General features: G+C 52.8%; 1 protein-coding gene across 1 annotated transcript; it reads right to left on the bottom strand.

The window, feature by feature from the left end:
• Positions 1 to 208: 208 nt before the first annotated feature.
• Positions 209 to 5,053, bottom strand: GPR108 (G protein-coupled receptor 108). The gene is made up of 4 exons (XM_014530259.1): positions 4,808 to 5,053; positions 3,759 to 3,787; positions 3,168 to 3,263; positions 209 to 445 (listed from the first exon to the last, which is right to left on the bottom strand). The coding sequence occupies exons 1-4, from the start codon at positions 4,902 to 4,904 to the stop codon at positions 209 to 211; spliced, it is 459 nt and encodes a 152-aa protein (XP_014385745.1). The 5' UTR covers positions 4,905 to 5,053.
• Between the last annotated feature and the right edge of the window lie 5,152 nt (positions 5,054 to 10,205).

Genomic DNA, 10,205 nt, shown 5'->3' with positions numbered 1-10,205 from the left:
CGACCCTTTAATACAGTTCCTCATGTTGTGGTGACCCCCAACCATAAAATTATTTTCGTTGCTACTTCATAACTGTAATGTTGCTACTGTTATGAATCGTAATGTAAATATCTGATATGCAGGATGGTCTTAGGGGACTCCTGTGAAAGGGTCGTTTGACCGCCAAAGGGGTCGAGACCCACAGGTTGAGAACCGCTGTCTTAAAGGGCTAGCTGGTAAGAGCTGGGATTTGAACCCAGGCAGCTGGACTCCAAAGCTTGTGCCCGTAAACTCTGTGAATTACTGACTGCTGATGTAACAAGTAATATCTATTTATTATCTCATAGTTCTGGAGGCAGAAGTCTGAAATCGAGAGGTTGGCAGAATGTAGGGGAGAATCCGTTCCCTGCTCTTTCCAAGTTCTGGAAGCTTCCTGCGTTTCTTGGCTAATGGCTCCTTCCTCTGTCTACAAAGCACATATTCCAGGCAGTTTCCATCATCACATCTCATTCTCTGACCCTCATCCTGCTGCTTCCTTATCAAGACCCTTGTGATGACATTGGGCCCACCTGAAGCATCCAGAATAGGCCCCCAATCTAAGACCCTTAACTTAATCATCTCTGCAAAGTGTCTTCTGTCATGAAATGTAACATATTCACAGGTTCTGGGATTAGGATGTGGACATCTTTGGGGAGCCATGACTGCCTACCCCAGAGTGCATGTGGATAAACATTGACTCTGTGTGGCATGTCCCTTCCTGCTTGAAACTCTTCCCTGATGCCTATGGGTCCCAGCACAAAGTCCCAGTGTGTCTGCCTGTCTTTAGGTTTCTGCCAGCTGCTCTTGCCCCCCCACACACACACACACACATACACACACTGGCCCATGCCAACCTTGCAGCAGGACTTGCAGGCTATTCTGGGCTTGTCCATCTTGCTCACCCAACTTCCTCACTCTGCAATGCCTTCCCACTTCCTTCTTTGTCTGGCTGGGCTATTTACTCAGCTGGGCCCCAGTTACACTTGATTCCGCCTGCAGGAAGCTTGGACCCCAGCAGGTTCCTACCCCTGTCCCATGCCTGTGGCCCCACTGAGGAATGTTTCTCAAAGCTTCAAAAGGGGTCCTGGGTGCTCTAGTTAAAGGGTGAGGTCGGAGGGTGAGAAGGACACAATGCATTTCTGGAGTCTGTCCACAGGTGTGTGCACAGGTGCGTCTCTAACCTGAGGTCACTCCCCTAGTTTCAGACAGTCCAGGAAAGGCTGTGTTGCTGGGCACTGCACTGAGCCAGACACTCATAGGTGATACTCAATGACCCCCATCTTACATGTGAGAAAACAGAGATTAAACCACTTATCTGGGGCCACATCGCAAAATAGGGGACGACTGAGGTGTGGTCCCTGACGTTTTGTTTATTGAGTCTCACAACAAGTCCTTAGCTGTGTGACCGTGGGCAAGTCACATAGCCTCTGTGCCTCAGAAGCTTTTTAATGAGTTAAGGTCCATGGAGAGCTACTATTACTTATAATAATGTTTTTATTAACTTCAGAGAGGAACTACTTTTTAAAAAAATATATGTTTTTATTGATTTCAGAGAGAGGAAGGAAGAAGGGGAGAGAGATAGAAACATCAATGATGAGAGAGAGCCCTAACCGGTTTGGCTCAGTGGGTAGAGCGTCTGCCTGCGGACTGAGGCGTCCCAGTTTCAATTCCGGTCAAGGGCATGTACCTTGGTTGCGGGCACATCCCCAGTGGGGGGTGTGCAGGAGGCAGCTGATCGATGTTTCTCTCTCATCGATGTTTCTAACTCTCTATCCCTCTCCCTTCCTCTCTGTAAAAAATCAATAAAATATATATATTTTTTTTTAAATGATGAGAGAGAATCCTTCTGCATGCCCCCTACTGGGGATTGAGCCTGCAACCCAGGCATGTGCCCTGATTAGAAATTGAACCATGACCTCCTGGTTCATGGGTTGTCACTCAACCACTGAGCCTCACCAGCCGGGCAGCTACTACTACTTATACTCTTGGCTTGAGCCACTTGCGGGTCTTTCAAACACCATTTTTCTTACCTCCAGCCTTTGCACATGCTGTTCCTCACCTGGGCCCACATCCTTCCCACCACTTCTCTATTCACTTTCCCTGACTTTCCAGGCTGGGTCATGGCCCTGTGATGAAACTGTGTGATAGCATGTCCCTCTCCCTGTCCCCCTCTCCAACTTCCTACTCCCAAGACTAAGAGCCCCTTGAGTGTTGGGACTTGGTGGGTCTTGGTCACTTCTCTGTCCTCCGCGCTTGGCATAGGGCCCACTCACAGTAGTTGCTCAATTCATATTACTTGCATGTGTAAAGCAATAAATACTACAACCACCTCCTCCAGTGAATACAGGTTTCTAAATTGTAAACACAACCCCTGTGTTAGACCTCAACCCCCAGAAAGACAAGAAACCAGGGGAGCAAAACAGATATGTCATTATTTTACAGCTGCAAGTTGGGCATGGTCCCGGGTCCCTGATGGGGACAGGGCTGCCCCATACTTGGGGGAAGAGGGAACTGTCCGTCTTCTTCTGAACGGGCTCTGGGAACATGGCTCCCAGGGAGTTAGGGGCCTGATGCGCACAGACCCCCTTTCTACAACCCCCCACACTCTGGGAGAGAAGCTGGAGTGACGAATGTGTATGAGCAGAGAAGGAGGGTGAAAAAGCACGGTCTGAGATGGGGGTGATCACAACAGCTCTGGGACATTGGCTGTTTTGTTGACTTTGGACAGGCCTTCCAGGAACCCAGAATCGGTCATTCAAAAAGCAACCACAAGGTGATCGGAGCTCATGGGTGCCAGGCCCCGTCCCCAGAGCTGTCCAAGTCCCACCCCACTCCACCCCGAAACTGCCAGGCAGTCCCAAGGGTTGTCAGGCCCCGCCACCCCATTCCACCAATCCTAGGCCTCGGCTCCACCCACCATAGCCCCACCAGTTCAGTTTGGGGGCTCACACTTGCAGAGGTTGTTGCCTGCCTGCAGCACTTGTAACCTGTGGTGAGTAAGGAGAAGGTGAGAGTGGAGTCCTCAAGCAAGAGCTGGGGGATGGGCTTGGGGCGGGGGCCCAAGCAGAAGTGTCAGGTACAGACCCCTGTCTCCTCCACCTCCACTGTCTGGCCCACCTTTCCACCCCTCCTCAGGCCTCTGTGCTCACCTGGTACAGCCACTGCCACTGGAAGGGCATGGCCACCCACAGCAGGATAGCGATGATCCTCGTGAAGCTGATGCAACAGACGATCTGTAAGGGACACTGTTGGGCACGGGGGCCCAGTGAGATCAGAAGGGATGCCTGGGGTGGGGCCCACAGATAGAAGGCAGAGGGCTGAGTGGTGGGGTTCAGAGGTACAGCGGAAAGAGGGGGTTAGGGAGGGAGAACCAAGGGGCTATTTGTCCTCCCCCTCAAAACCTCCTTCATGAGTGGGAACGAGGCTCCTACCATGACATAGTAATGTTGAAACAGCTTCAGCTTGGCCAGGTTCACTGCCATTGAGGGGTGGGCACAGAGAGTGGGGGTCAGGGGACGGAGGCTGGAGGCAAGAACACGGGGAGAGGGGTGGAGGGCTGGGGTTGGGGAGGACATGGGGCAGAAAGTCTAGAGGGGGATGTCCAGTGAGACAGTGAAGGGGACGGAGGAGCGGGAGAGGGCAGTCAGAGGGGAGGGAAGGGACCTATGGGGGTCAGCACGAAGGACCTGGAAGGGGATGGAGGCTGGGGACACAGCAGGTCCCAGGGAGCAGGGCCTCACCCTTCCTTGGTGCCAGATGTTGGATGGACCTGGAAAGGAGAGAGAGACACAAAGAACAGTCAGTGTTGCTTCCACCCATGTCCATGAGGGTGGGTCTGGGCCTGGGGGAGGGCAGGGGTAGAGTCCTCACCAGACCACAGGGAAAAGGATGGTATTGCAGCAGATAAGATCTACCAGAAAGAGAAGCCCATAGTCACTGACACCCTCCTCACAGGACTTGATGACAATGTGGGCCAGGTCAACCAGGACCTGTGGGGCAGGTATAGGGTGGGTGGGTATTTCTATGTGTGCAGGCGTGCCCACCCGGGGCCTCAGATGCACCTGGATCAGGATCCTGATCCCAAAGATCTCCTCCTTGTTGGACAAAATGCACTTGACAAAGGCCCAGCCAGAGCTGATCAAGGAAATGGTGAAGAGGAGGGCACCCTTCATCTTAGAGGCCAGGGAGAGGGAGCAGTGAGAGGGGCACTCAGCCCTCTCCTGCCCACTGCCCACCACCTTCCTGGCAGAGAAGGTCACTCATAGGTGTGCCATGTAGTGCATGACAGCAAGGCCTTTGATGTGGTGGTCCTGGTTGGGTTTGTTTTTGTTTTTTTTTTTTCAGAATTTGTGTTTAGATTTATTTTCCATAACTACGTTTTCCGGAGCTTTTGAAAATGGTGTCTTAGTTACAAAAATTATGTTTCTCATCATGTACATTCAGGAACACTTACTGTGCAGGACATGGCTCACCCAGCAATGACATTATTAATTACTAGAGGCCCGGTGCACAAATTTGTGTGTAGGGGGGTGGGCGCTGGACGTGATCAGCCTTCCTCCAGGTGGGTGGTGGGACGCCCTTGCCACCCTGGAATCTGGATCCATCCTCCACACTGGTTGTCAGGGGCCACCTGGCGGCTGCTTTTATATTATTTATTCCTTGCGGAGCATCTAGGGAAGGGAAGCAGTTGTGGTGCCCGAGGCTGACTTCCAGGAGGCTGGCAGCGCTGTCAGGATTGTGTCGGTGGCACTGGTCCATCAGTGTCTGGCCTGTTTTCTGGAGATCAGACCTGAATAGAGAGGAATTCTTTGTCTGCTAGATGGTTCCTGGTTCTCTCTTCCTCCTCTAGTTGTTTTAGCAGGACTTGTTTCTCGAACGTCTTCCATCTTAAACAATTCGGTTCTCGATCAAGTTGTTCACAAAGGAAAATTTCTTGGTTGTCGTGGTCCTGGTTGTTGATGAAGTAGTAGTTGATCTGGAGGCGGACAGATAGATGGACAGGCAGAGAGATGGGCAGTGATTACAAATGGGTGGATGGCGGTGGTTGAACATGGTCAACGTCTTCCATCTTAAACAATTCGGTTCTCGATCAAGTTGTTCACAAAGGAAAATTTCTTGGTTGTCGTGGTCCTGGTTGTTGATGAAGTAGTAGTTGATCTGGAGGCGGACAGATAGATGGACAGGCAGAGAGATGGGCAGTGATTACAAATGGGTGGATGGCGGTGGTTTAGGAACATGGTCAATTATTGTCAGATGGGTGGCTAGAAAGTTGACTGAATTGATGGTTACGATCAGGATGGTGGGTGGACTCAGAAATGGGCAGTCACAGCCACAACAATGGAGGAAAGATCATAGATGAGTGGAGAGTGAGAATCAGTCAGGTAGACAGTCACAGCTTTACAGAAGGACAGAGAGACAGATGAAGTGGATGGACAGCTGGCCACAATGATAAAATGGGTGGACACATGGAACTGCCAAGCCAGGGTCTGCAGAGATTTAGGAGTGGCCTATTCAGACTGCATCTTGGACCCAGGGACCCCAGCCTGCCCCCTGCTCCAGGCCCAAGTTTTCACACTGTGGAAAAGGAGCAAGATATTCCTGGTGAAAGCCAGGGCCACCATGAGCGAGTGGATCTTGAAGACATTGTACCTAACGGGGAGTCAAGGACAGAAAGTGGTATGGAGGCATCAGTCAGGGATAGGGATGGGAGGGAGTGGTGGCTAGAAGTGGGGACCCCCAAGGGCAAGGATATCATGTGATCTTGCAGTTATCATGTGATCATGCTAGCTCTGAACTTGCAGAACCATCACTGGGAATCTCCAGCTCTCCCATTCTCTAGCTGGCCAACTCCCCCTCAGTCTTCCTATCTTCCAAATGGGTACATCAGCTTTCATTTCATAACATGGCTACCCAGAGGATTTCAGGAAGCTGAACTCAGCATGGTGATCTGACCTGTAGTTAGGGCTCCATGAACCTGTTGCCCAACCATCCACTCAACATGATGTCGAATGGGCATTCCTGTCCCCGCATCAGATTGTAGCAGTTGTGGAAACTGAGACTATATTGGCCTTCCTTGGCCCTCAAGCCAATTACCATGTGGAACTGGGTGGTGGGGACAGGCAGAGAGAGGCAGCCTCAGCTTGGAGTGAGGGGTACCACAGGCACCCACACTCAACTTGGATATCACTTCCTCAGGGAGATCTTTGCTGGTCCTCTGGACCTAGCCCATCCCTTCCTCCCTCCCCTCCACCCCCTGCCCCCCAATTAAAATGTTGATGTAAAAAGAAATACATTTTTTAAAAATATGATTTTATTGGTTTTAGAGAGAGAGGAAGGGTGAGGAAGACAGAAATATCAATTTGAGAGAGAAACATGGATCAGCTGCCTCCCACATGCTGGGGATCGAATCCATAACCTAAGTATGTGCCCTGACGGGAATCCAACACACCTCCTTTCTGTGTACAGAACGATGCTCTAACCCAGTGGTCGGCAAACTCATTAGTCAACAGAGCCAAATATCAACAGTACAACGATTGAAATTTCTTTTGAGAGCCAAATTTTTTAAACTTAAACTATATAGGTAGGTACATTGTTATTAACTTAATTAGGGTACTCCTAAGGCTTAGGAAGAGCCACACTCAAGGGGCCAAAGAGCCGCATGTGGCTTGCGAGCTGCAGTTTGCCGACCACGGCTCTAACCAATTGAGCCACACTGGCCAGGGCAGGAAATAAAAATTTTTTTAAATCAATAAAATGTTGATGGTTTCCTGCCTTGGACTCAGGAATCCAGCACACTTGGATTTGCATGCAGGTTCTGTGACTCTGAGCTAAGCCACATACCTCCAAGCCTGAGTAAAATTGGCTTTACAGGATGCTTTTGCAGCATCCCTGAAAGGTGGCTACAAGGAAACAGATCTATGGAAATTGCTTTGCATGGTACCGAGTGGGTATTTAATAAATGCTGGCTATTCATTTTAACTGTGGGAACTGGGGCTGTCTTGTTCATTACTATGCCCTCCCCCCACCCCACCGCCCCCAGGTCAGTTGCTAACACATATTGCATGAGATACTAGTATTATTATTCCCGTTTTCCCAATGAGGAAACTGGGACTCAGAGAGATCAGGGGACTTACTTGCTGAAGATTATATGGGTGAGAGGCAGGACTAAGATGTGAATCCAGAACTGGGAGAGGTGGGCTTGGACACGTGTGCATTTCACACTCCTCCGGCAAACTCCTCAAAGCCTCTCACCAAAGGGATCTTCTCTTTCGTTTCCTGAAGGCCCAGCCACACGAGGCTCAGGTTCACCTCCAGAGAGCCCTTGGGATAGAAACCGAAGCTGTTCAGCTGGATGTCTGGTCGCTTCTCCCCCTACTGGACACCAAGGAGACAAAGGCAGTTCAGACTTCTTTCCAGTGGCCCAGCCCTAGGGTTCTGGCAGGAGGCTACCTCAAGGGCCTCGGGTGGCCCCCTTCTGGCACCCCATTATTTAGGACAGCTCCAAAGGGGTGGCAGAACAGGCCGCGAGGGCCTCCCTGGAGGTTGTGTCCCCAGACCAATCCTAGGCAGGGACAGAGTGGTTCCGGGTCCTCCCGCCACTGTTCTGAGCTTCCAGGAAGAAAGCCTGGGGCACCTGGCAGTACCCGCCACCCCCACTGGGTGAGTACCACCCTGAAAGCACAGTTATTTATTCTGGTGTCTGGCCCTCAACTCCCGGACAACTTTTAGATCCCAAACTGAGTCCCCAGGGTGCTGATTTCAACTGAGCCCCCGAGATCCCAATGAGTGCCCAGAGGACCCCGTTCTAGAGCGAATCTCCGGGGACTCCTGGATGGAGCCAAGCAATGAGATCCCAGGCATTTAGAGAGCTAAGAGTCTGGGGGTGCGGACAGATGAAGCCCTGCCCCTGATGGGCAGCACGACCCCAACGTGGCCCACCGGGCAACTCAATGCGGTGGACTGGGGGTGCTCCTCGGAGGACAAGTCTCTGGTCCTGGAAGCCGGGGTGGCTGGACCGCTCCATCCCGCGAAAGAAGCGGGGGAAATAGGAAGAGACCACTCCAAGCCAGAGGCTTCTCTGGGACAAAGCTGCGTCCCGCCCGCCCCCACGCCCGCCCGCGGTGTGACTCGACGTCAGCGCCAGCTGGTGGAAGCGCCTGGAACAGCAGCCCAACTGGAGCAGCAGAAGTAGCCTCGGGCCCCACTCCGCGGGCTTCCGCGGGCGAGCCCCTCCCCTCGCTCAGTGCCACCTCCGGAGCCACCACCTCCCCTGACACCGCCTCTGACGCTCCCAGGCCCGCCTCCCGATGAGCCAATCACTGCACGGTGGGGGCCGACCTTGCGGCTTTTCCAGCCCACCCAACCAATCAGTGACTCTCTCCTCACAAACCCGCCCCTCACGACACCTAATGGACAGCACTAGCTCCGAATGAAAGTGCTGATAACGCTTAACCCGCCTTTACTCTCACCAATCACTAGAAAAATAGTCCCGGAAATAATTTGATAAACAGTTCACCTAACCAATTGTAATAGATCTGATATCCGACCCTTAAAGCATTTCTCCACCCACTCTTAACTGATAGACTGGCCCAGGACTACAGTACCCAGAATGTAGAGGGAACAGACTGCGCAACAGGGCGTTTAGTGAACTACCTTTCCCAGGATTCCCGAGGACGGGCTTTCTCTTTCCTACCCTCGGGATGTGGCTCCCTGCGGGAGTTCAAGCTTTTGGTAAACAGGCGCATCTGCGGACACCGATCCTGTTCTAATCACTTTTGTCAACCCAGAAGCCTAAACTTAGCCCCAGGCTATATCTTGACCCTTCGATGACCTATGACCCCAGGTTGAGTCTCGGCTTTAGGTGAAGCCTCCTACCCTAAGAGTGAGGCAACTGGAGTCCTACCCCCAGATGGACCAAACCCCGATGCCAGGCTGAGTTAGTTCCCTTCCTGCATCTGAGCCCCGACCTCAGCCCGAAACCCAAATTCCCCACCCCTTCTGACCCTCGACCTACACTGAGTCTTCATCTGTGGTTGGGACCCTCACCTGGACTGAGACCTGACCCCAGATGAGGCCAGACCACAGGACCCTAGTTTGAGTATTAGATCCACCCCCCCTCCCACCTCCCGCAACTGGGTTGCTGACCCCTCTGCTAAGCTCTGACCCATCTGAGATCCCATCCCAACTTCAGTCCCAACCTGGCATAAATCTGAGCTTGAACCCAGAGTTGAGACCCTAATCCCAGGCTGAGCTATTGTGTCCGGACCCCAGCCTCCCCCACACTCTGGAGCACAGCCCACTTTGCAACTTGAGGATTTCTAGCTCAGAAGCCACCAGCAGGTGGGGCCAGGTCCCCACAGAGCCATCTCTCCTAGTGTGAGCTCCTGAAGCTAATTTCCAGGGCTCCCTGGTACGCGTAGTGGGCATCTGGGAGCCTAATCTGTCCCTTAGGCCAGAGCTCCCAGCCCCAGCAGAGCGCTCGTCACCTCTGTAGCTATAGAGAAAGCCTTAAAGGCGGGAGAGGATAAGGGTGGGACTGCTGGGATCGCTCCCCTTTCATCCCAGTGCCTCAGAGGGATTAACACAGTGTGAACAAACTTTTATGAGGGAGCCCAAAGACTTCCCAGCCCCAGGCCCCAGTGTGGAGGGATGGGCGGAGTTGGAATCCCAGTACAGACAATTAAACCTAATTGGGTCTTGATGGAAGCGACTGAAAAATGGGCAGGTGCAAGCCCTAACTGGACGGGAGCTGAGGAAAGGCCTGGGCCCGGCGCCCCAAGGACGGTCCGTCCTCAGTTTCCCGGTGCAGACTTTAGGGGAGGGAAGGCAGGATGCGGTGGGGGCGCTAATGGACCCGGCCTTGGCGAAACCGCGTCCTGGACAGGATCGAAGTCCTCCCATCCTTCCTGTGGCGGGAGGGACTCACTAGACCATTTGTGGGACGAGCAGAGACGTCTGGAGCCGCGCCGGCCCGCAAGAGCTGGGTGACCTCAGGTCCTCCCTGCGAAGGGTGGGGAGGGACCTCTTGGATGAGGTTTTAGTGTCTTGGCCCTTATGGTTGAAGAGAAGGAGGAAAGTTAGAACAGCCCGAGACCGGGCATGGTGGGTGGGGGGAGATAAGAGGGGCCCGGGGATTTGGAAAATGGGTGGGGGTCCTTTAAGGCGTCTGTCCAGTTCCATCCGCCCCG

Source organism: Myotis brandtii, unplaced genomic scaffold (assembly GCF_000412655.1).
Source record: "Myotis brandtii unplaced genomic scaffold, ASM41265v1 scaffold729, whole genome shotgun sequence".
Classification (NCBI taxonomy): domain Eukaryota; kingdom Metazoa; phylum Chordata; class Mammalia; order Chiroptera; family Vespertilionidae; genus Myotis; species Myotis brandtii.
This window is presented reverse-complemented; position numbering and strand designations above follow the sequence as displayed.

Coding starts and splice junctions, on each gene's coding strand:
- GPR108 (XM_014530259.1), bottom strand. CDS start 4,904: ATGGAAGACGTTCGAGAAACAAGTCCTGCTAAAACAACTAGAGGAGGA. Junction 3,788..4,807: donor AAGAATTCCTCTCTATTCAG/GTCTGATCTCCA, acceptor TCTCCTTTCCAG/GTCCATCCAACATCTGGCAC. Junction 446..3,167: donor AGTGGCAGTGGCTGTACCAG/GTGAGCACAGAG, acceptor TGTGCTTTGTAG/ACAGAGGAAGGAGCCATTAG.